At 43.3% G+C, this 26,326-nt stretch overlaps 1 protein-coding gene across 2 annotated transcripts in view; it reads left to right on the top strand.

Moving 5' to 3' along the window:
- Positions 1–3,583: 3,583 nt before the first annotated feature.
- Positions 3,584–26,326, top strand: part of PID1 (phosphotyrosine interaction domain containing 1) — a 195,172-nt gene continuing 172,429 nt past the window's right edge. The window contains exons 1-2 of one of the 2 annotated variants that reach the window (XM_070422315.1): positions 3,642–3,669; positions 3,821–3,835. Coding sequence is in view for 1 of the 2 variants with exons in the window: in XM_070422314.1 (XP_070278415.1) it covers positions 3,806–3,835 (30 nt within the window). In the remaining variant the exon portion in view is untranslated. Of the gene's footprint in view, positions 3,836–26,326 lie in introns of both variants that reach the window. The other variant, XM_070422314.1, reaches the window with a different exon arrangement.

Genomic DNA, 26,326 nt, shown 5'->3' with positions numbered 1-26,326 from the left:
TACATTAGAAAGGTAAATGAGCTTAAATATGGCTTATCACTTTTGTTTAAGAAACTAAAGCAGGTAATTTGTGAAATCCACAAATATTCCAAATGGAAATTACTTAATCACAAGAAACATGGGCAACTTTGTGAGACTTTGATAATTTCAATAATCAAAAGGGGGGAGGAAAGTAACAGGATGAAAACTAATGTTTTCTGCACACCATCTATGTGCCAGGCCTGTTGCATACATTCACTCCATCACGACTCCTAATAATTCTAAATGTTAATAATATTATCACCCTTTTTACAGATGACAAATCTGAAGTCCCACGAGGCAGATGACTTGCTAAAAGCAATCACTCAAATAATTCGAATGCTGGGACTCCACCTGAGTCACTCCCCATTGTCTAGCTCCTTTCTGATATTTACTGAGATTGATACATATTTTATACATATATTCAAATTATGCATATTTTAGTCTACTTAAGAAATCTATAATTATACCATGAGTATTTTCAGCTGCAACACAGCTTCATAATTATCCTCCTTAATAGCTACATACTAGTTCATATTTGTTTGATATGTTGGACCACAATGTATTTCACCTTTCTCCTGATTTAGACATCTAGGTTTCTTACCTTAGGGCCCAGAATCATGGCCGAGATTTAATCTGGTTTAAAAAAAGATTTCTAGAGATGGTTGTAATTATTCCCCTGGACAAAACATTATTTTTATAATTCATCTGGGCCTTGTCACTCTTTTTTTTTTTTTTTTTTTTTGGTCATTTCCTTGAAATGCTATTAAGATTAGACCTATTTAGATGATTATGGGGGGTTAAGGGCATGAAATTAGGCACCCATTTATGTGCAGAACATTTCTACTCACTGCATCCAAACACCTCCTGCTTTTTCCAAGAATGAGTCTTTGCTCAGAAAAAATAGGTTTATGCTGTAAAGCAGTACCTTCAGACTCACCAGGAGGTGATGTCCCAGAACACAGCCGGGAGAGATCAGCATGCATGTCCTGCCTCTAGCCAGTAGATGTCTCTATTTCATTCACCCTCTAGGGTAGGTTCCTCCTGAATGGGAAAGCTTGGGAGCAAAACTGATGGCTGGAAGGTTGTTCCATCCCTTTAGTCACTTTCCATCAGCCTCCACTTTCACTCTGCCTCCCTCACTCTCACTCCCTCCCCCAGTTTTCTGATCCGTGGCATAAAGATAATTGAAACAACAGTATCATTTGAGTTTAAACACATTCCCTACGTTACCAAATTGATTTGCCATGGGACTGGGAAGGGAAAGCTACAGAGCCCAAGACAGTGCCTTTAAATAGTACCATACTCTGAACTAAAAGCTGTATTACTGAGTCATCACAATTAATTACACTCGGAGGTGAGAAGACAGGATTTAACGCTCTAATGGGATGTGAATTTAGGCCCGTTATCTCACCCCATTGCTATTTAAAACAAAATCATTTTTCCACAGAGGCATCTGCAACTAAGGAAGGTTTCAAAGCTCAAGTTTAAAGATGTCCCTGGCAACCAAATATTCCTGTTTTAGCTTACTGAATGTTTTAATATGCACATTTGGATTTACCAGATTCTCATCATGAAGGGCATCTCCTTCTGTTTGGGGATTTGATCAAAGAGAACTAGGAGGTTGGGAAGGTCTATTATTTCCATGAGAAATTTTTCAGGTGTAGGAGGTGTGCAGGACGGATGAGTTATAGGAGAAGTAAAAATATCGTCTCAAAAGAAGTGTCTGAGATGTGTGTCCATGCAGGCTGACATACCAACACCTCATCACAAGGGATTAATTGATGGGTCCAGCGCAAGTGGCAGGGACTGGGGAAGGAGCTGAGAAAGTAAGTCCTTGTTCTGCAGGCAGGAGGGGGAGTTGGGGGTGTATAGGGGAGTTGGATGGGTGTGAGTGAAGCAGAAGACTCCTGTGGCCAACTGGGGAGATGGAGCCTAGCCTCTCAGAAGCATCTCTGTGGCATCCCTTTGCCAGAGGGACTCCTAGGGCACTGAGGGTCCTGGCCCTGCCTGGGTGGGTGGCACCAACCAACAACTGTGTGGTCCTGAAGGAGCTGCCTGGGGTCCTGGAAAGGAGCACCTTGGGGGGTGGGGGAGTCTGGAACTGAAGCACTACTGGGTGACTCGCTCTGGGCCACCCCATGGATCTTGTGCTGCACAGCGTTGGGAGATATGGGTTTCTGTCCCTCTAGGTCCTTCCCTCCCCAACCAGTCAGTTTGCTGCTGGGAAGATCTGATGAGCTGAGTGCTGGGTTCTGGAGTGCTCTGGCTCTGATATCTCTCTGTGTAATGCACAGAGCCTTCTGGACGTGGGGAGTGATTTTTGACAGCGCACAGGCTATGCTCCTGTCCCACTGTGGTGTGTCATCGGGACCCTTTTCCTGCCAGCCCTGAGGCTCAGGACCCCTCTCGAGAGCCTTGAGCCCGCCCCCACCCCATACACTGTGTTCTCCTTCCCTTCAACTTCTGTCCCACCATCTTCTCCTCCCACACTCTTCGTCAGCCCCCCAGAAGCAGCTGGGCACCCCATCCCCCAGCCCCAGGTGGCTGCTTTTTATCCAGGTGTTTCCACGGGCAGAGCAGCTGGAGCTGCATGGCAAGAGCTCTGGCTGGAAGTCATCTGAGTGTGCGCTGTGAACCACTTGCAGTGTGACCTGGACTGCGACCTAAACTCCACAAGCCTGATTTGTTCTATCTGTAGGCGGGAATATCAATGCTTGTCTTGCCCAGTTGTGGAGAGGATGTGAAGAGCCTGGCCATTTTAGGAAAGTGGTTATTCGCCTGGGAGCTCAAGGTAGCCCCTGGTTTATCTGGGGTTCCCAGAGCCCCCTGCAGCACCTGGCAGATCTCAGGGATGAAGAATGGAGGATCTTGGGTTGTCCTCCTCATCCAGTCTTGGGGGGGCACGTCACCCCTCACTATGTCCAGGGCCCCGTGGAACCAGCTCTCCCCTCCCTTTCTTCCCACATCAATCTGTTTTCTTCTCTTCCAGCTTTCATCACCACTTGACCTAACACTGGCTCCAGGTTTTCTGGGTGGGCTGGTGGACTGCCTCCTCAAATAGAATGGAAGTTCAGGGGACCAGGAGCACTGTCTTCTATTCTGTGCGGCCCTGTTCTCAGACCCCAGCTTAGAGACTGGAGCATAATAGGTGCTCAGTTAACTGGAGTTGGATGAATGGAAGTTTGCCTCCCAGCACAGTGCCAGGCTAGTCGCAGGCAGCTCAGAGATCCCTGCTGCCTGACGCTTGGGAGCCCAGGGGGCTCTGGTTTCTTTCTCCAGGAAGGCATGCTCTCTAGGTCCTTCCCTCCACAGTCCGCGGGGAGCAGGGCCCGCAGCTCTGGCCTCTCCTCTGTCCCCTCCCCGGGATCTGGGGGCCATAGCCCTGTGCTCCCAGACCCCTGAGGCTGTGGGCTATCAGGCGGGCGCGGGCCTGGGCATGCTCAGAGCGCGCAGATCCGGAGGCGCGGTGGCGGCGGGGGAGGGGGAGGGAGCGGTTGCCGCCGCCGCTGTGCGCTCGCGGCCCCGGGCGGAGCTGCGCAGTCTTCTCGCTGCTGCGCCAGGACAGCCGGCGCGCAGCCGTGCCCACAAGTTGCCGGCTGCTGAGCCCAGTGCCGCCTCCTCCTGCTCCAAGCCCCCTTCGCCCACCCCGCGGCCGTGGCCGGCTCCGGGACACACATCCCTGGGACACCGACCCCAGATGTAAAGCGGACCCGCAGCCCCTCGCCCCCAAGCGCATCAACTGAGTCTCGCCGGTGTCTCCTTTGCCAAACCCCAGGGCTGGAAGATGTGGCAGCCGGCCACGGAGCGCCTGCAGGTAAGTGGCACCGGGGCAGCCAGGGGCCAGCCTGGAGGAGGAGGTGGCGGGCCGGAGGAGCCGAGCTGGCGCCTTTGCCCACTTGCAGGGATTTGCCCAAAATATCATGTAAGATGCATGATACCGTGGGCTTAACCTAGTGCCAGGCAGGAGCGAGGGGGCAATATACTGAGCAACATATCACAACTTTCGGCTTAGGGGTGCTTGTTGGAATAGATAAGGTTGGACTTTCTGACCAGCAATTTTAGATTGTATTCCACCGGTCTGGGGTTAGGATTTTTGCATTTTTTCTTCTTTTTGTCTCCAGGAAAGATAGAACAAATGATTTGTGAAAGCATCCATTTGCCAATAATTTGGAAATATCAAGCTTGGTTTGGCTTGGTCATGGTATGCTACTTATTCCTTTTTCTTCCTCATTCGTTGGCGCTCTCCCTTCATCTCCCCTGAACCTCAGCTCCCCCAGATATTTGAAAATCAGAAGTTAGGTCCCGCCAGGAATAAATATGTCCCGGGTCATCCCATCAAAGTTTTCCACAGCTGTCTACTGAGACCCCTTTCGTTTGGATCCTGAAGCTCTGGAATTGGGAAAGAGGTCACAGTGAGAGGGAGCTGTGTTGTCAGAGGGGACCCTTGGGACCCCAGAACGGCCCCAACTTGAGGTTTGATGACTTCCTTTTGCCCGAACATATTCTCAAGAGGGAGGGCAGCTGCTCGGCCAGATAAAATGCACGGAGTCCTGCAGTTAAACTTTTGGCAGGCTCAGAGCCACATTGTTCCGTAGTAAAGTTTGAAGAAGTGTTTAAGTGGTAAAATATAGCACTGTTGGAGTGTGTCTGAAGAGTGAGGACGGTGAAGGCCAGGCGCCCTGGCTGGCTTGGAAGGTTTCTCAATGAAAAGACAAAGCTGCAGACTGCTCCTTAGAGGCTGGGAGAAATTAGTCTGTGAGTTCTCACACTGAGGAGTCACCTGCTTGCACCACTGCAGTTGACAGAGGCGATGCCCGACAGCCCCTGTCCACGCCTCTCTGGCCTGAGACATGTGGTGCTCCCAGGAACAGAACCGGAGCCATCGGGCCCACCCCCCAGGGTCTCAAACAGACTAACCAAGAAAAGGAACCTTTAGCCTTAGAAATGGAGTGGAGAGTGACCATCTTCTAACACCCTCATTGTCTTAGTAAGAGAATGAATGTCAACACTGGGTTCTGAATGGTTGGCCAAAGGTGATGTAAATGGATTTCAGCAGTGGCACCAGTGACACCAGTGGTGCATTGGAATTTTTCCTTCAGTTTGGGGTGTGGATTCTGTTCTAAAGAAGGGGTAACTCAAGGGTGGGGGTGGAGGGTTCCCCATCAGGTGAGGTGGGGAGCTCTGGGACATCCTTAGAGAGCTGAGAGCACAGTTCTTTAAGATGGCTCTTATGACCCGGTGGTCAGTGCTTTGGCAGATTTTGTCCCTTGAAGTTATTTCTACCGGCCTGTTTCCTTTATGGACTCCTGTGTGCCCCGGACCCTTGGCAGGAGAGAGCCCTGGCTTGCGTTCTGCATGGCGAGCGTTGCTTGCTGGAAATGTCCCTTGGCTCTTCTGTGAAATGTACACATATCCATTTGGCAAGCGTTTGGTGTGTTACAGTTTGTGTTTGCAATGAATTTGTTTCATTTTGAGATGTCATGTTGAGAGGGCCCGGGTGTGGGCTTCCAAAGCTGAGGTAAACAGGGCTTATCACTGACTTAAGATCAAGTCACCACTAGAAGGTACTTATCAATATGGGGCTCAACCTCATGCTCCCCAAATTTAAATTAGTAACCAGCCCGGGGCTCTTAAAACTGTCTCAAGCCTTGTGATTATCAAAGTGAGCCACATGGAGAAAAAAACTTCTTCATAATCATGGCTTCTTCCCAAAGAGCAGCTCGACACTTCTTTAAAATACACACACTTTGTATGTTTTTACTTCTCACTCTGGGGGAGGGAGATGCTGAGTGTGAGGTGGTGAGTGAGCCGCTTGTAATAATATTTTATTTACATTCCTTGTGGTTATCTTTGTCACGATCTCTGATGTCTGGGATTTTTTCTTCCCCTTTTTGCCCTCAAGGCACCACCATATAGGAACGTTGGTTTCCGATTCCTCTGTGGACTGGATGCCTTAGATTGCCCAGATTCCGTGGCCATAGGGAAATAAATGATGAGTCCTGCTCTTTAGCGAAGCCCCACCCTTCCCATACAAATCTTCTTGACCTTCTCATGTAACCTCATTAATTTTTGTCATTAATTTTTAATGCAAACATGCTAATTTAGATGAGCTGGAGTGAAGAAAATGCTCCAAGGATGCCTTCCCAGAGCTTCCTGTTAGGATTAAGGAGTCAATTTATTGTTCAGACACCTAGAAACAAAAGAGGCATGGGAAGCAAAGAACGGCATCTTTTCTTACTTGGTTTTATTAGCTCCTATTTGATGAGGCCCATGCAAAGGGTCTGTGGTCCAGGGAGTGTGGCAGAACTTTGCTGAGGCTATGGTCACCCTCTAATTTGCATTGAACAGATGGCATCTTTGATCCAGTAGGAATATCATGATCAATACCCACTTTTTTGCCAAACAAAACATGCTGGTATTTTCTGATTTGAAGATTTGCTGTTTGACCCAAATCCAGTCCAGGCAAAGCGACCTGTTACCCCAGCAGGCCCGAGCTGGGAAATTTCCCATTCAGTCACACAGACCGCGGCAAGTTCGTCTGCTCCCTTGAATGTTAAAACTTCTGCTGCATCCCACTCGAGCCCTCGCTGCGAGCTTCTGCCATGAAAAATATAATAGGATCAAATGGGATATGAAGGTTTACATGATCACCCCAACTTTTAAATCTGAAGGAAATCTGAATTCTTCCCTTCCCCCTTCTCCTCTGAGCAGCAGACTTTTGTTCTTGGAAGGACTGAGGGAAGTTATACATTTTTAAAGAGAGCATTGAAATAGGCTCTACTCAGAGAAGTAAAGGGCACTTTTGAATAGAAAAAGGCTAAGTATGGATTTAAAAAAAATAGATGAGATTACCTCTGGTCTCAATATTTAAAGTTTGAATTTTTTCTGAATATTCTGATTGTCTTGATTATTGGGCTGGGTGGATCTATAAGAAGTGACAGACTCATCCATGTCAGAGTGTGAGCTCACTTAGATATAAGGAAATTGGATTTCTACTTTCCCCTGAAAAGTGAGATAGAAGAACCATCCAGATCGTCAGCTGGAGACCATTAGAACTGGCCCCCCAGACTGAGAGAAAAACCTTGGCAGATATGACACATTTCTAGGCAGACCAAATGGACAAAAGGAACATGGAGCAAGGGAGATAGTGGCAGCGGCTCCCTTTTATGGAGCACATGCTGTGTGTGTGGCCTGTGCTTTGGAGTTTTATTTGAATTACTCAGCTCATTTACCTCCCATAACCACTTTTATCCCCCATTTTATAGGTCAAGAAACTGAAGGCTAGAGAGTTTAAATGATTTGACCAGGGTCAGACAGCTAGAAGTGAACTGGGCTGACAATGGGACCAGGAGGTTTGTCACCGGAGCTTACCTCGTCACCACTTCTCTGTAGTACAGAAGGCTAACACAAAGCAGGATGCTCTACCTGTGTCCTGTGTTGATGCTGTTGTTATTAATAAGTAGAATTAGCACCATGGTGGACTTGTTGGCTCAGAGAGGTGCTTTCCTATGTTGACCAAGGGCTACCTTCTTTTTGATAGCCCAAATCTCTGAGGGATGCAAGCTGCGGTGTCATACTTATACTGAAATTCCAAGTGCCATTTAAGAATCTCTTCAAGTGGAACACATAGCATTTGTTCAAACTAGAGACCTTGAAAGCTGGTGATCAAGCTGGATCATGTCTGTAGTCATTCCACGTATAGACCAAAAATGGGGGAAAGGGAGGGAGGAGGTTGGAGAGTTCAGGAGCAATTTCTTAGGAATAAGCAATAACTACTTGTACAGAGGCACTGGTCTCTCACTAAATCAATTCTAGATTTTGTTGTTTTTCTTCATCCCTTTGAGCAAGCACAAAGCATTGGGCCTTATCGTTCGTAAAGACAACTTGGGGTTATCATTAATTTACTTCTCTCAGAAGTGAAATGCTATCATTTGGGTCTTTCCCTGAGTTTGTCAGCAAAATCTCTACCAAGTGACTTGCAAAATGCTAGCTTTGGAAAAAAACTCTCTGCCCTTTGTTTACCCATTGCTTAATGTTGACTCTACTGGATTATCTTGTGATTTAGGCAACTTTTGCACTTTCTTTGATGTTCCAGGTTAGCTCTCTCCTGCCCACTTCCCAAGCGCTGACTCCATTGTACCATGTAAATTATTAGTCCTATAAATCGGGTCCTGGAAGTGGTGGCCCTGGACAGCACCAAGGCTGCTGGGGTTCAGGCGCCCTTCCACAGGACTATTTGACTCCGAATAGCAGCAGTTCAGGGACCCGTTAGTGGTCAGCAAATAAAACTAGTCCAGAAACCCTCAATGACTACAGTGTGCTTCCCTCAGCCCCCTTGGGCACACATCTAAACGGAGGCTTTGTTTAAGTAGAGCAAGAAGAAATATTTGAGATGTTTGTCCACAGACCTCCTTGGAAACTAGTGGAATTAGTTGCTATCATTTTATGTAAATTAAAAAAAAAAGTTTTCATCCCAATTTAGCTGCTAACCAATGATAAAGCATCAGAGTGTTCACCAGGTCCAAGCCCTCAGGCCAAGAACTGGGAAAGGACAGTGTCAGGGATAAGGCACAGGCTGGCTTTGTGCCTTTGGTATATTTCCATGCTGCCGAAGTCTCAACGAGCTCTCTCAGTTAATGCAGATGCACTTGGGTTGCTTATCTTCCTGAGGACTCTTTCAACAGGCCCTAGGGCCCAGGGCCTCCTCTCCCTTCCTTCACTTGTGGCAGGCAGGTCTCACTTTGATAAAGGAGGTTGCAATAGTGAGACAAATACCATCTCCTCTGCTTGTTAAAGCCTGTATACTAGTTGGGTTTTTAATTACTTGTACCTTTGGCTTTCATAACTCATATGGTTACTAAGGGACCAAGATTCAGATTCAAACCCTGGTCTCCACGTCTTACTCATTGTGGTGGGTTGACTGGAGTCCCCCCCAAAGGTATGTTGAAGTCCTAACCCCATTACCTGTGAATGTAGCTTTATTTGGAAAGAGAGTCTGTTCAAATGTAATAGAGTTAAGATGTGGTCATATTGGATTAGGCTGAGCCCTAAATTCAGTGAGAGACTTGAGGACACAGAGGAGACACAGGACAGGAGGCCATTTGCAGGTGGAGCCGGAATATGGAGTTATGCTATCACAGGCCAACGAATGCCAAGGATTGCTGGCAACCACCAGGAGCAAGAAGAGGGAAGGGTGTATTCTTCCCCAGAGCCTTTGGTGGGAGCACGGCCCTACCAACATCTTAATTCTGACGTCTAGCCTTCAGAACTGCGAGAGAATACATTTTTGTTGTGTAAAGCCACCCAATCTGTGGTAATTTATTAGAACAGCCCTAGGAAACAAATACACTAATGAAACCATATTGCCTTTTGGCTGTGTCCCCTGTATTTCTGAGGCCTGGGTATGCCTAAAGTTTATACACTGGGACATGATGAATGTGCTTATGTAGTGCACTCTTTTTAATGCTGAGTGTGAATTTAGTTACCAAGGGTTTGAAAATAAACAACAGACAATAGGGAGCAACTAAACTATGGCTTCTCTCTGCCTTATCTGCTACTGGTCAACATCCTAGGAAAAGGCAGCGAATGGAGGGTCTCTGGAAAATACAGTTGTACCTGCTTCAAGAAAAAGTTAACTTTGTTAATTAAAATTATGGCTGGTTCCTGCTGGAGTGGCTCAGATGGTTGAATGTCACCCTGTGCTCCTAAAGGTTGTGGGTTCCATTCCCTATTGGGGCACACACCTGGATTGCAGGTTCAATCTCTGATTGAGGTGAACATGGGAAACAACTGATCAATATTTTTCTCTCTCCCTCTCCATCCCCATCCCCCTCTCCCTCTCCTTCCCACTCTCTAAGCATGTCCTTGGATGAGGTCTAAAAAAAAAAAAGAAATATATGGCTGGTATGTGAAAGCCAGTCATGTAAAGCAGATCTCAGTGATGCTTTTTCAGACAGGCCGAGACCACGGGAGGGCTGGTGGTGCATCCTCAAGACAAGCCAGTCTGTGCAGGGTCTCCGGGTGGTGGCCGCTGGGGTTTGCTCTTCCCAATTATGAAAAGGGTAGATTGATTTATAATCCATTTCAGATCCGCCTCCAGGTCAGCCTTCGAGTGTGTCTGGTTGATTATTTGTGTCTGGTTGAATATTTTGTGTTGTTTTCATTTTCACTTGGTAACGGTATCAGTTCTTTTAATGAAGAACCCGTTCCTATTCTGGAACTCACTTGTAAGACAAAAAGGAGTTGTCATGAAAACGCCCCCTTTTCATGCAGTGGCCATGGAGGTGCTGTTTGCAGTCCCAACGAGGGTGAGGAGCCTGGTCACTACAGAGCAGCTCTTCTGGGTCGCATTTCTTAGGGTGGAGTGGCTCACGTTTTACAGTGCTGTTTTACTTCTTACTCTCCTCCTGGGAGGGAGTGAATACTGCCTGTGTGTGTGGGAAGGGAGAGGAGTGGAGAGGTGCCAGGAGAGAGGGACTCCTTAATTGTTTTCCTTCCTCAAGAATAGACCCATCCTAATCCTTTCAGTTTCTTTGTAATTGTGAGTCTGAGGATAAACACACAGCTTCCGAAGGCCCTTCTGCCTACCACAGGCTTTGATGCCTTCCCCTCAGGACAGCTGGATTTCCTCAGGTGTGTGTGACATCCTGCTGTACACGCCCTCTGTCATGTCGGGTGGTGGAAACTGCTGTTTACTTTCTAAATCTTCTGTGGATGTTCCCTGCAGCCTGAGCAGGGGCTGGGACCATGGGACTGGTGAGTAGCTATGTTGGCTTTGACTTAACTTCTTGGTAGCTCAGCATATTTCCTAGGGTTGCTGTAACCAAGCACCACAGACTGGAGGGCTTAAGCAACAGCCTCACAGTTTTGGAGGCTGATGTCTGATATCAAGGTGTTGGCAGGGTTGGTTCCTCCTGAGGCTGTGGGGGAGGATCTGTTCCATGCCTCCCGCCCGGCCTCTGGTGGTTTGCTGGCCAGCCTTGGCATTCCCTGGCTTGTGGCAGCATCACTCCAGGCTTCTCATGGCATTCTCCCTGTGTGTCCGAATTTCCCCTTTTTATAAGGAAGATACCAGTCATATCAGATTGGGGCCCACCCTCCTCCAGTAGGATCGCATTTTAATTTAATTAATTGCATCCACATTGACCCTCTTTCCAAATAAGATCACATTCTGGGGGCTAAGACTTGTATGTATTCATTTTTAAGGGATAAAATTCAACCCATAACGCTCAGTGTGGAGTTCTTTTTAGTATCCTCCATTCACCAGTATAATTCTCCCTACTGGGACCAACCATCCAAGAAAAAAAAAAAGCAATGAGAATTTTTTCCAAGTAGTAGTACCGATGTGAAATGGATGGAGTGGTGCATCTGTTACATGACATGAGGTCATGACTACTATTTTATACTTGATTAAAAAATACAAAATAATATCTGCTTAGGGTATAAGGTAACAAATCAGACAGTTTAAAAGTCTATAAAGAAGTTAATAATCTTTGTCCCTTCTCTCATTCTCAATTCTATCCATGAAGGATACTCATATGATCTGTCTGGTGTTATTTTTCCAAAACTTTCCCAGGTTTTTGCAAACATACAAATGTATAGATATATACTTAGGCTTTCTCATATATCCCAATAATATAATCACTATCTCTATATATGTGTATGTATATATAAACAAACAAATATATAAATATATAAATATATAAATATATATATGTTTATATATATTTATATATTAAATATATACAGGCTGTCCCAAAAATGTATATATACTTTAACAACTCAAGTTTAAAAATGAAATATACGTTAATAAACACTGCCTTTATAATTATTCTAAGTGTGTGTATACATTTTGGAATGTGTATATATATATATATATATAATCACTCTGCACTTTTTTTTATCCATGAAAAGGTTTTAAGACTCTCTCTTCTGATCAGCACATGTAGCTCCAAATCATTCCTTTTGGTACGTACATAGAATTTTGTGGTGGAGCTAGACAGAAATTTATTGAGTCCTCTCACTTTAGGGGAATATTTTGGTCATGTCTATGTTCCTTCTCCTCCCCCCCCCCCCCCTAAATAATACTGTTATAAGGATCTGAGCTTTATCCTTGTACTTGTATTTCTTTAGACAGAACTGCTAAAATTGGAGCTGCTGAATCAAAGCGTATACATGTTTTAAATTTTAGCAACACTTTTTTGAGGACATTTTTGAGAGTTCTGCTTTTTGATCAAAAGCATATGATTTTGACAAAGGTGCAAAAACGATAGTTCGCTGGAGAAAGGATAGTCTTTTTCAACAATATGATGCTAGAATGATTGGATATCCATATGCAAAATAACAGCACCAACAACCCCGAAAATTTCAATCCACAGCTCACCCATACAGTATACAAACATTCACTCAAAATGCATCATAGACGCACATGTAACATCTAAACCCATAAAACTTCTAGACAAAAACAGCAGAGAATCCCTGTGACTTTGAATACATCTGTGTAAAGTATCAAGATAATGGCCTGGCCAGCGTGGGTCAGTGGTTGAGCATCAACCTATGAACCAGGAGGTTGAGGTTTGATTCCCAGTCAGGGCACATGCCCTGCTTGTGGGTTTGATCCCCAGTGGCGGGGGGAGGTGCAGGAGGCAGCTGATCAATGATTCTCTATCATCATTGATGTTTCTCTCTTTCTCTCGCTCCCTTTTCCTTCCTCTCTGAAATCAATAAAAACATATTAAAAATAAACTATCAAGATAATGGACAGATCCATCACACCCAAACGTTTCTTTCGTTTGGGCAAATATTTTTTAGAACAATAACAAAAACACATTCAATAAAAGAGAAATTGGGTAAATTGAACTTCATCAAAATTAAAAAGTTCTGCTCTTTTAAACATATTTGTAAGATAATGAAAAGATAAGGCACAGACTGGGGGGAAATATTTGAAAATCTTATATCTATAATATAGGACCTGTACCTAGGCTAAATGAAGAACTCTCAAAACTCAGTAATAAGATAACCTGATTATTTTTTAAAAATAAGCAAATGATTTGAAAAAGAGGTATGTGACTAGGAAGCAAACACATGAAAAGTTGTTCAACATCATAAGACAGTAGGGAAATGCAAATGAAAACTACAATGAGATAGCACTGGACAACTAGAGAATAGCTACCATTAAAAAGGCTTTGACTGTACTCAGTGTTGGTGAGGATGTGGAGGAAGCAGAATTCTCAGACGCTGCTGGTGGGGATGTAAAATGATTGACAGCAGAGTAGGAGTTGCCTGGGGCTGGGATGGGAGGAAGGGATTTGAAAGGGCTTAAAACTTTTGTGGGTGTGGAGTATGTTCAACATCTTGATCATGGTGATGGTTTCATGAGATTTACATCTGTCAAAACTCTCAAATTATGCAGTTTATTATATGTCAACTATACTTACATAGAGCTGTTAAAGTCAGTGAAATATTCATCGTATGCCAGGTACAGTGCTGGCTGTTGGGGAAACTAAACACTACATAGTGTCTGCCCTCACGTCTGTGAATTCTGTGTAGCTTTCATTTTCTTTAACTGGAAATTAAAATTCTAACCCAGAATGTAAATAATATATTCTTTATTTTTCTTAGAGTTCCGTTCTCTCTTTTTCAAACATTTCATTTAGTTCTTGAAATGATATTTTTCGTCAATTCCAGTTTGCCCGAGGATTTTAGCAAAACTACTAGTTGAGCAAGAGACAAAAGCCAGACTAAAGGAGGGGGTGGAAGTGGGAGTTCAAGTTGTGCCTTTTTGATCCTTTCTCACTCAGCATGGCCCCTTTCTCACTTACAAATATGACCACCGGCCCTGGCTGGCGTGGCACAGTTTTTTGAAGCATAGTCCATGTACCAAAAGGTGATAGGTTCCATTCCCGGTCAGGGCACATACCTAGGTTTTGGGTTCAATCCCTGATCAGGGCGCATATGGGAAACAACTGATCAGTGTTTCTCTCTCACATCAATGTTTCTCCCTTCCTCTCTCTCTAAAAATAAAATCTAACAAAACAAAACATATCCTCGGATGAGGATTAAAAGAATATGGTCACCAGAAATTTAGATAGGGTTCAACAACTTTACCAATGGCCATTAAACCTTAGTAAAGAGCATATTGAGAAGCATTCACAAAAGTAACTTTAGTTTAAAAATGTTTTTCCCCTCAAGGAGGAAAATTTGCGGCATTTGACTTAATCTCTTTTAAAGTAAAGGACAAGAAGTATAAGGCTTGTTCAGTCAATATATAAGGAGATTATTTGCATATTGTCCAATCTAAGGTCCTGTCGAGGTGATGGGGATACTATTAACAATGAACAGGAACAGCAGTTGTAAACTGAACATCTCCTGGCCACCAGGATGGGTGGTCACTCCCATGTAGGGGGGCAGGTAAGTTGCTCAACCTCTTTTCCTAACTGTATTTGCTTTGTAGGGTGGAGGAAAGAAATGAAATAGGTTGAGGTGAGGGACAGCAGATGGATTAGAAAGCTAGGGAGAGGGGCCATGGGGGAGTTGAGGGGGTAAAGGACGTGCAGACAAAAAGTGAGGAAGAGATGGCAGGGTGGAGGGAGTTGCACAGGCACGCAACACTCCTGGCATGTGTGCAGGCCCCCCAAAAGTTAGCTGTCTGTCACATGGTCAGTGCAGCTGTTGGCAGTGGATGCATACTTCCTTCCAGTTCCTTCCAGCAAAGGCATGGACGCTCACACCTGCTCAGTGTTTTGAACACTTTGGTGGACTATCTGGCTCTCTTGGAAATACAATGTTTTTAGATGAAGAGCTTTTCATCTAAAGGCTCTTCCCCAACAGCCAGCACTGTGGAAACTTTGTGGAGAAAAATAGAGCATATCCAAAGGCCCAGGGGTGGGCAGTTTGAGGAAATGGGAGGCGATGGGAACGCTTCTTTAGGCTATAAGTGAGGCTCCCTGTGGTTTACACAGTCTGCCAAAGAGTGGAGAGACCATGGGGTTTTTAGTTGGGCACTCATGGATACAAATTTCGGCTGAGTCAATTACTTAGGGGTTACCTCAGCCTCTGATTTGTATTTTCTCAACTTTAAAAAGAGGGTAACAGCATTTAGCTCCTGACTGCCGATTGAGATAAGGAAGGCAAAGTGCTTAGTAAGGTATCTGGCACTTTGTCGGGAACAAGTAAATACTAGTTTCTCCCCCAATTCAAATCCAGGGGTAAACTAGGTAAAATGCAGCACAGCATTTTAGAGTCAGGCGGCTAAGAGAGGTTTGGTGTTTCCCAAAGTGTGTTCACCAGTTCAGTGAGCTGCTCATGTTAGTCTTGCCACAAAGGGTTCAGTCTTTAAATAAGTTTGGGAAACACTAGGTAGAACAAACTGAGTCTGGCTTACTGCAGGACTTCTCATAGCCTTTACAATGCTGATACCCCGTGAATTTCCAGGTTGGAGAGAGGATAATCTGTTCCTTGTAAAGGAGCTTCCCCCAGTTCCGGGCGCTTCAATACAGAACCTGAACTTTAAGTTGACAGACTGTGGGTCTGAGGTTTGGCTCTAGCTTAGAAAAATGTTTCCTTTGGCCCCCTTCAGTGTATATAAAAACTTGACAAATCAGTCTTTAGGATTGAAAAATTAAAGGAATTTATAAGAAAATCTGGGCTTGCTGATTATCTCCAAAAATGGGAGGGTCTCAGCACGGTGAGCCTGGATTCTCACAGTGACCACTGATCAGCCAGTGTTCCATTGGGATGGGATTTGGCTTCCAGCTCATCCCAGCCTTACAGAGCACATCTTACTAATTCACATAACCTGCTGGGAACTTGAGTCTGGGACCAAAGTCTAGGGCAGGTCCTTCTCTTGGCTGATGGGAGAACTGAATCCCAAGTTCATGTAGCGTTGGAATCAGGACCGGGTCCTTGGTCTCCTGACTCTTAAAGGCCAAGGTGATAAACAATTGTGCGACTAAGTTTATTTGTTCAGTACCATTCATTGCTGTCCAGGCACAACTCTCATGACTCACCTTTAGCTGCCCGGAACCCAATTTCTTTCCCCACTTTTTGCGGAGCTTGTGTGGCTTGAGTGGGGGATGCCGGGAAGACATGCACAGGAATCAGAGTTCCGTTGCCTTTCCCGTTTTCTGATCTCGAGCATCTGGGAGGGCTTTTAGGCAGTGGTGGGAGGCTTTGCCAGTTTTTCTCTAAATGCAGATCTGTTTCCTGGATAGCCCAAGCCAGGCAAGTGAAATTTCTCATTGTTGGGGTATCGGCTCATTTGGGGCATTGTAACTGCCAAACATTGGGACAGATTACTTCCCCAAAAAGGGGACATTTGCAGGGTGGAGAGTAGTTTTTTAATTTAATGGATTTCAAATTTTCCTTACAGATTATCAGCCTGAAAGAACCATTCAAATGCTCTTTCAGGAAACCCAACTGAAAGACGTCTGTAATGGTGGCAACACCTTTATATTTAAGAATCCCCATTTCCACCCCCAAAAAAAGACTCAAAAGTACTTTGCCCATGTTTCCTGGTCAATTTGGGAGCAGATCTGCAGCCGCACTCGATTATCTTGCCAGGAATGCCACCGTGCTACTTAATTCTGCCATGTCCTGGAGAGTTTTGGGATTCCGATGATGTTTAGCATAAAGTGTACATGGAATTCGCCAGAAAGTGGCTTGAGCTATCAAACAATGAGTTGGATCTCTCACACTCTACCAATCTGCTTGGCTCCTGAAAGCACAAAGCTATGCTTCCTGTTTCCCCAGCTTTCCCACATCCCTCTGAGTTAGCCTGTCTAAGCTGTAGGTTTGAGAAAGCTGCCTGTTGCTCTTCCATCTGACCTCCTTTCAGTAAAACTTATATGGATTTTATTGATAACTATTCTAAAAATTACTGCATCCTATAATCAGACTCAGAGTTAGGTCTATCTATTATTAATCTAGCTATTCATTCTCTCATCTAGTCTAATCTGACTTTTTCCTATAGCACCTTTACAACCAGAAATGCATCTGAAATAGTTTTTGCTGCACAAGGTTAACTCTGAAGTAGCAAACAAGGAGAGATGGTGCTGAATGCAAAGGTCCTGGCCAATATAAAAGTTCAGAAAATGCAGTGATACATTAGATGCTTATCTAGTTCTGAAGAGGTTGGCTTTGGTTAGTAAGAAAAAAAATTCAAGTGCTTTGAAATTCTTTTTAATTAAATATAGAAAATTGAAACATTACACTAAAACTGAAGTAAAACCTTCAAATACCAGTGGAATCAGGAAGGGAGGCATTTAGTTGTGCCTGAGAACCCAGACTAAGGATAGCTGACATAACTGAGCCTGAAGCTTTTAGCTCTGAGCTTCCTAGCAGCCTAAGTAAGAAAGGAAACATAACAAGTTACTTAGCCTGCATTATCTAATAGAAGAAAGTATGTCACCTCATCTGGAGCCCCCAACTGTTCCCTAATTTGAAGACCCTGGAAATTATCATGTGGCTCTTTATGTGGGACATTGTAACACAGGCTGTTGGGCAATAACATTAGTTGTTGTTTTTGCCAAAGTTGTCTCTAGAAGTTGAAAAAATAAACAAGTCAGTAGGAATGCGAAGAGTGTTTATGTAGAAGTAGAAGTGGACATCTGTGTTGTTTTTTCTGCCTAGCTTCATTTCCCATCTTCTCGTAACAGCGCCCTGATTTTGCTTTTGGGGACTATTCTTCCCCCACTCCAGTTGAGGCATAACTTCAGTCAGTTTAAGGGGGGACTGTCAACCAGTGTGTCCTCCTTTAGCTAGGGGGTTGATGTGTGTCCTAAATGTCTAGATTGATCAGACACATTTCTCAGGAGTTGGAATCCTGAGCAGGGTGACGAAAGGCTGAAAATAGCCCAAACCGATCATTCTGACCACTGTGATCTGAAGAAACTCTTATCCTGCTGCATAGACCCAGGAGCTGCTTGATCCCTGTCCTTTTGGAGTTGGTCTTTCTGCCCTCCTTTCAATCCAGTGTCACTGCAATCACTTGTTTATTTTTCTGCTCGAGTGAGCCATTGGTGTCCAGCGCTTGCAACCACAAACTCTGATTGCTATGCAGGTAGAATTTTCCATGAGCCCATTGATATGCAGTATTTAGATTCTGATTCATGAAATGTGATGTGTGGAGCAGAGCACATGTGTGGAGAAAAGCAAAGGAGTCATGCTTAAAGGATCGCTAAGACACCAACTAGAAACCCATGGATGCACACATGTCCCTCCTGATGGGTCTACTTTTCTTGCAAAAAGTATGCCTGCTTAACTGGGAATGAAGAAAGTCTCCAAGCATTTTTTTCTTCCTTGGAATTTCTAATGCACATACCCTTCCTTTAGTAAGTGCCACAGAACAAAAATAATCCTAATTATCCTATAGTCCTGGCTCACGGCTCCCATGTTCTGGCCCATCCTTGGAGAAAGATTTTTGTCTTCGTTGTTTACAAGGGTGTAGCCTGACTTTGGCATCTGCTATAAATCTTAAGGTTTTTATAACTTGGATGTCACTCTTGCCTTCCTGCCAAATTTCTGTACTGAAAAAGGAGAGTGCCATTTTAAGTAATGATGCTTTTACTGCATCCAAAATAAATAAGGTAATTTTGGTACACATTATAAAATGAATCTCTGTTGTCTATAAGTCTGGGGTAGAAATGGTTTCAGGGATACAAACAGCTGTTTTGGCCAAAGTAACTGAAAAGACACAGTCTCAGGCTGTCTGAGACTCAGATCTTGAGAAACATTTGTAGTTGTTGGTTAAAAATGTGAATGTCTCCTTAAGTTCACTCTGGGACAATGTGGGTTCTTTAATCCAGAAAGTGAAATACCTCCAACTTTGGCAGTCCTGGCTTTCTGGGTAGAGAATGTAGTTCCCTAGTTAGTCTTCAGGACCTGCTTTGCCACTTGATTTAATGCAAGGCGGAAATCTTCAAAACAAAGCTCTCTGGATCCAGGAAAGTTCATCTGGCATCAGTTAGCTGGGTGTCCCCCCACTTCCCCATTCTACCCCCTTGTCTTTTCTCTAGGAGCTCCATGCTTTGTGGAAAGTGAATGGCTTTGCAAAAGTGCAAATTTGGGAGAGTGTTGTACAACCAAAGAAAATTCAAATTAGTAGTCCCCCTGTGAGAATCCTCTTGGGGAAATTAAAATTATATTTAAATATTCCCATATATAGTACAGCCAATATCTGTTTTTTTGCATGTTGACAGACTTTCTGAATGATACGGCTCAATGGTTTTCTGGAAGCAAGGCGGTCTAGAGAATGAAGAATACAGCCTAAAAACAGTAGGTTTTTAGACTCTGCTGTGTTAATGGCAAATAGTGCAGCTCATTGCTGATCTCTTTACTCTTTGGCCCAGAGAACTGGCGTTTTTCTTCATAAGGTAATTTAATGCCCTTGTAGAACAGAGTCTGACCCGTGAGATATGTGCGTGTCCTGAAGAGGAGGGGACATGTGCTGGCAGGGTACCTAGGAACAGGGCAAGCATTCAATGAAAACTTGGAGAGAGTCTTTTGGAAATAAAACTTGACTTGCAAGGATCTCAACTCTACATGTTAGGTATGCTTACTCTGTGTTTTGGGGCAACATCTGTGTTTTCTCCCCTTAATTTTTTTTTTTTTGTGAAAGAAAGGAAGGAAAAGAGAAACATCAATTTGTTGTCTCACTTATTTATGCATTCACTAGTTGATTCTTATATGTGCCCTGACTGGGGATGGAACCTTCTTGCTTCTCTCTTCCTCATTTCCTCACAATTAATGAGCGTGAAGTTCTTTCCATTTCTGAATTTCTTTGAACTCTCCTGCTAACTGCGGAGTCTTTTAGACATTTTTTATAGCTTTCCCAAGGGGTGATCACCACCTCTCTTTTCTCCCATCTTCCTTTCAGTGGCTGAAGTCACAGCTGAATTGGACAAGAACAAATTTGGCTGTTGCTTCAAAGACATTTCTTTTTTGGGGGGCTATTTAAAAAAATCTTTCTTTTGTCCCTTTTTTTGCTTTGATTAAGAGGGCATTTATCTTTCCATTAGATGGTCATCAAAACTCATTTCTTGAGAGAACAAATGGAGTCATTTTGATTCAAGAACTGGAATAAATTGCACTTTAAAAAGTCTACCTTGGAACTTATCACATACCTGTTTTGGGTATGTGAAGGATCTGATGCTATTTATCTTTTATTTTTGTTTCAATCATTGGACCCTCTAAGTGGGACATTTAACTGTGCTTTGATGCCATTAATGCCTACTGCTAAATAAAAAATGTGTGATAGAGCAAATTATTTCTCATCTCTTGCATTTCTTTGGGCATCTCAAACTCAGGGGGATTTTTATGCGGCATAACAATTTTATAGTGTTAATATGTTTTTTAAACTTCACAATCTAAATAGGAGCAGAGGCCTGCCTCAAAAATTTAAAACTAGATTAAATTTGGCCAAAGCAGAAAGCAAACTCATAGTTTTGTTACAACTCATATCCTTGGGGTTCTGGGTAGTGACTGACAGGAGAGTAGACCCAACTAAAATGCTCTTATTAGGGATTAATAATTCTTGACCTATGGATCTTAGAACTCAGGAGGGTCATGGAATTATTTCAAGATATGTGTGAACCCTATGTGCATTATATATACATACCCTATAGACCAACATATGGACCTTGCAAATATATCAACCACCTTTCCAATCCTGTGTGTTTTATTAAAATAAATATTTATTTAAACTCATTAATGATTCATCATGGCTTTTAAACTTTATGCATATTTTCAATTACTGGTTACCAAAATACTATGTGTGGGTCAGCATCTTTTGGATTTAAAAGAGATCATGATATTTGAAAGAGTTGGACACTATGGATTTCATTAATGCTTTGTACGGGGGGTGGGGGGGAGGGGTTAAAGCACCCTGAATTTCATTGAAATGGGTCTCAGTGCTTCTTCTCATGTTCCTTTCTCTCAGGCTTTACTTTCAGCAAATGTTTATTGATATTTTATTTTGGGGTGAGGAACCAAACTAAATTATAAGGTGGGTCTAAAGAAGTGGTTACAGAAACTCCACATGCTCAAGAAGGTTTCAGGGAGTTAAATATAAAGTCGATTGTTGTTATCATGGAGGAAATTTCCATCCTGAGATGTGGTGCATGGTGAAAGATGAGGTCCTTTTTGTTGGGAAACGAAAGCTTTCCCTCGCATCCTACTCAGGAGGATCTTAACAACTTAGGGGCGAGGGCTGTGCTATCTGGCCACATGTTGCTTGGGAGAACAAATATTTCATTTAACTGGGCACATTTTACCCCCAATTGAGTCAGAGTTCTGTTAGCAAGGCCAAGGGGGAAAATGGCAGGCATTATATTGTCTCAACTACAGGTGCTAACTTTATAATAATGGCAGATGATATCCCCAGATTCTGTTTCTTCTTTTGCCTTAGAACCTTGGTGCTTTTCCCCATTGGTTTGGTGCAGTTATCTTGAAATTGACACAGTCCTCTGACATGAACGATCAGTTGTTGCTGGTCTGATATGGTATCAGATGGTTTTCTAGCCCATTTCTCAATAAAAACATCTTGTCCAATGGCATGTGTTGAGAATGCCAAAAGTATGGGAAAAAAAGAGACTTTGTGGTGAAAACAAAAATCTCATCTCAGTGTTCAGAGGTTTAGAACTTTTATGTTTGTTTGGACAGATGCTATTTGGCTAATTTCTTGTTTGGGAAAATGTTACTTAGTTTATATCTCTTGTTGCTTTTTTCCTCCTCTTTCTGCAGTCTTTTGCACATCGGATATGAGAAGACTGTGCGGAACAAGGCCAATGAATTAAAATGTTGGTGATTAGGCAGAACCTTTTCCTTCCTCTCTTTTGTGGTTAGTGTTTGTGAAGAAGTGTCCTTATCAGATGCTAAGGAGTTGCTTTGATGCTTGGGTTCAAACTCATCCACCATCTTCACCTCTCTCTACATCTTTTCATGAACCCTGGGCCATTCACTGCACTTTAGTGTTTTGATGTTTGATGCCTTTGCTGTGTTGTTTCCTTAGTTGAAATATTATTCATTACCCACATGCTCTGCCCAGGGGACCACAGTCCTGCCATAGCAGAGGAAACCGTCCCTCTTCTGCCTTTCCTGATCTCCTATTGCAATCAATCATCCCTTTCTTCTGGTGATCCACAGCTTGTTCTTGTGTTGCAATTATATTCCTTAGCTCATTCTAGTTGTTGTGTTTATTAGAATTATTTGTGGGCTTTCATCTCATGTGGGAAGAGCTCAGGAGATTTATCTCAGTGCTGCGGCAGATACAATGGCGTGAGCACGCTCCGCCTGCACAAGCTTCCTCGGCACCCCAGGAAGTGGCATCGCCCACCTGAGTAGACCCCCTAGAGCCCCTACATAGTACCCTGATCTTTCCTACTATTGGTTGCCCTATGGATGTTGTAAACTTCTGATTGGTCTGGAATGTTATATATGTTGCTGCACTCACACAATAAACTTGCATCTGCGTCACTGAACCTGATCTCCGGAGTCGGGCATGCTTCGTTAGGACTCCGTCGGCCTCACCCCCGCGGGACCCCCTGCTTCAATCTCATAAGTCTTTAAGCCCTAGAAGTTAGGGGCTGAGTCTTTATTCCTCATTGCATGTATCACTGTACCCAGCCCAATGCCTGGAGTATAAAGCTGGGATCACAATACAAGCCCATGAAACATATTTATTTATATAGTGCTCCAGTAAATGAGTGACATTGTATAATTATTTGTCAACTCTCTTAATTTCTGTGGAAGGAAAAGTGAGTAGTATGGCATACATGCCTTTATAAATCAGTAAGAATGCTAAGAGTAGACATTGACTTTTGTATTGAGACAGAGAGAGAGAGAGAGAGAGAGAGAGAGAGACTGACTCTGCGTTTATCTTTAGAGCCAGCAATTAATAGGGATGTGCACAATTCCATGTGACCATATTTAGCTCTTTGGAACATGTCCTGAGTCTCCTTGACATTTAAGTTAAAATATCTACCTTGTACCCAAGTTATTGCCTGCTTATTTTTGTTATACTTAATTTCAGGAATGTAAGAGACATCAACAGTCAGAGCCATTCATAATAAAGTATAATTAATTAAAATATGGAATATAGAAACTATCTTATTAGAGTTACATCTGTTTCTTGGTAATTGATTATGGTGAAGTTTCGGATGGGAGAAATTGTTAGATTGCTTTTCCTTAGGTAGGATAAACTGAACTGCAGCTGGGCATCATCGAGAAACCTGGAGGGCTCCAGGATTACTCAACACATTATTTGTTGTGCTACAAAGCAAGGAAGTTCTCAAAAAATTTAAAAGGATTATGTCAAAAGGACACAGAAGCTGGCTTGGTTTCCATTGGCCAAATATGGTACATGTTGAGCCTCAGAATAAATAACAAGTGTTGTGGATTATAGATCATTGAATAAAATAAGAATCTATGGGGCCACACTATTATAAACTGATATAAAAACAAGTAAATAGGCAAGAAAGAAAGCTCTTTTTTAAAAAAAATGTATTTTATTGATTTTTTACAGAGAGGAAAGGAGAGGGATAGAGAGCCAGAAACATCGATGAGAGAGAAACATCGATCAGTTTCCTCCTGCACACCCCCTACTGGGTATGTGCCCGCAACCAAGGTACATGCCCTTGACCGGAATCGAACCTGGGACCCTTGAGTCCTCAGGCCGACGCTCTGTCCACTGAGCCAAATCGGTTAGGGCAGAAAGCTCTTTTTTATTATACAATGTCAACTAATAAGTAAGGCAAAATGATGAAATTAGAAAATAACTATTTTGCATCCATCATAATAATAATTGGTCCAAGCAAGAACCATTACTGAATACTAAAAGGAATGGGTGGATATTTGATGAAGAACAGGATATTTGCCTCATCTTAAAGTATCTCCCCACAAATTATCAATTGAAAAAAGGAAAATAGAAATCAAATGGGCATCATCTTAAACAATCAAATTTAGCGTCACCCAGAATGGGGCAAACCATTATCCTGTGCCTCCTGATATGGGGCACTGGAAAGGACCACTTGCAGAGTGTTCCTGTCCAGGAGCACTTTACCAAATTACTGGCGCATGCTCTTAAAGATACCCATGCTGAGACGGATGAAGAAAGGCCAGGACACTGTTCCAGACATGACCACCAAGTGCAGTGCAAGATCCTGAATTGGATGCTGGACCAGGAAAATTATTGCAATAACATAAGACTTCATTGAGTTGGTTGGTGACATAGTTTTACTATGATTATTCAAGAGAATGTTCTTGTTCTTGGGAAATATAAATTGAAGTTTCTAGGCATGAAAGGGGAATGACATCTATCATCTGTACCTTACTCTCCAATGCATGTGATGGAAGGAGAAAAGAAGGGAGGAGACAGGGAAGGGAGAGAGAGAAAGATGGAAGGAGGAAGAGAGAGGAAGAGAGAGAGAGAGAGAGAAGAGAGAGAGACAGGAGGGGGAGAGGAGGAGAAAAGGAGAAGGGAAGGAGGGAGAAAGTGAATGCATGGTGAGAACAAGAATATATTTAAAAACAAATGTGGTTATGTGGTAAAGGGTATAACTATTCTTGATATGTTTTGGTAAATTTGAAATTATTTCAAAGTAAAATGGTAAAGAAAAACAAATTATGCATGCATGTTCACAAATGACGTTTCTGGTGGTTTGGGGCAGTGTCTGTTCTGTTTTGATCCTCACCAGGCACCCAGCGCAGAGCCCAGTGGCTGGCTCATGTAGGCAATTCTGAAATATTTGAAGGTTGCATGGAACCCAGGGCCTTGAAGTCTTTTGAACTGTGGCATGTTGATCTTTACAATGGCAAATGCCTATTTTGTGTGAGCTATTTTCATGTTCCGTTGCAGCTAGTTATGGCCATCTAGCTAGTTAGTTGTAGCCAGTGGGATGTAAGCAGATGGGAGCTTAAAGGGAGGAGGCCTGCTTCTCTGTCTCCCATTCCTCTGTTCTGGTGGGAATGAGAATGCAATGCTGGAGGTTGGAAGACTCTTTTAGCCCATCTCAGGGAGTCCTGCTCTAAGGATGGTGGAGCAGGAAGCCAGGCGGTTGGACCTCGATGCCAGGAAACTGCCACACTAGCCCCAGGCTGCTTACCCAGACGTCATTTCTTGTGAGAAAGAAATAAATGTCTGTTTTCTTTAAACCACTGTTATTTTGCCTTTTCTTTCATTTGCAACTGAAGCTAATCCTAAATGATACTCTGTGCTTTCTAAAAATCATCACCATTGAATTTGTGCTCCTCTCTGAGCTTTATATTCAGTTTGTCCCATAAACACATTAGCTATGGAAATCCTGTGGCCTTTAAACTGTTTGTCTTCCTTCTGTTTTCCTGGAGTAGACATTTTCTTATTGAGATAGGGATGCTGTCCTTGAGTTGGTGGGTTAGTATTTGTGGTTTGGTGAAAGTACCCTCCTCTTTCCTTGTCACGGCAAACCTTCTCCCATTTGCAAATTTGCTAAATTGGCCTGAAAAGACTGTGAGAACAGGCTTTCCTTGGGAGATTTCTTGTCCTGACAGAACCAGCTGGAGACCGGATGTGCAGAGGTAAGCACTTGGAATAATCAGAAAGTGGGAAATTTTAACGATTGCCAGTTGTCAAAAACATTTAACTTCAGTTGAAGGATTCGGAGCAGGTTCTTAAAGTGATCCTTCTGCCCGGGCAGTTTTGTTTAGCAAATCTTTGTACTTTCTGGAATCCACTCATGTTTTTACTTGTTCAGCGGATGGTTCTTCTTTTGGAACTATTTATTGCCGCTAAGGTTTGCGGTGCCTTTGGTCCCTCAGATAATAAAAGGGTGTGTGTGCCCACAGCACAACATAAATAGAGGAGCTGACTCCCAGCTTGTTTATTGTTAGGCTGGTATGTAAGCAACGGGCTTAATGCTGCAATTATGTGTATGTGTGTTCCTGTGCAGTGAAATTCGGGAACTCTAAATGGACCTTGTAGGGATATTGCATGGTGTTCTGTTAGTTCCTTTAATGTATTCATTTTTTAAATGTAACATGAATGAAGATTGTGTATACTTGCATAATTCCCATTGTAATGTTATTTCACGACCTGGGGGCACTGTAGTTTGAAGCATACTTCCCTTCTGGTGGGAGGTATTGATTACTGGTGCCCTGGCTCCTATGACTCTGGATGATAACTGGTCATCACTTGAATGTAAAGGTTTGTATTTGGAATTGCCATGAATTAAGTCTTCCAGCTCTTTAAACTCCCACTAGCTTAGGTAGGAATCAGGAATATATATATATTTTATTTTATTCCTATAGAAAAAAGAACAAATAGCTTATTTTTCTA

The sequence above is a fragment of the Myotis yumanensis genome, unplaced genomic scaffold (assembly GCF_028538775.1).
Source record: "Myotis yumanensis isolate MYYU_CA2020_CCGP unplaced genomic scaffold, mMyoYum1.0.hap1 SCAF_8, whole genome shotgun sequence".
NCBI classification, from domain to species: Eukaryota; Metazoa; Chordata; class Mammalia; order Chiroptera; family Vespertilionidae; genus Myotis; species Myotis yumanensis.
The sequence above is the reverse complement of the archived record's forward strand: the minus strand, read 5'-3'. Positions and strand labels throughout refer to the sequence as shown.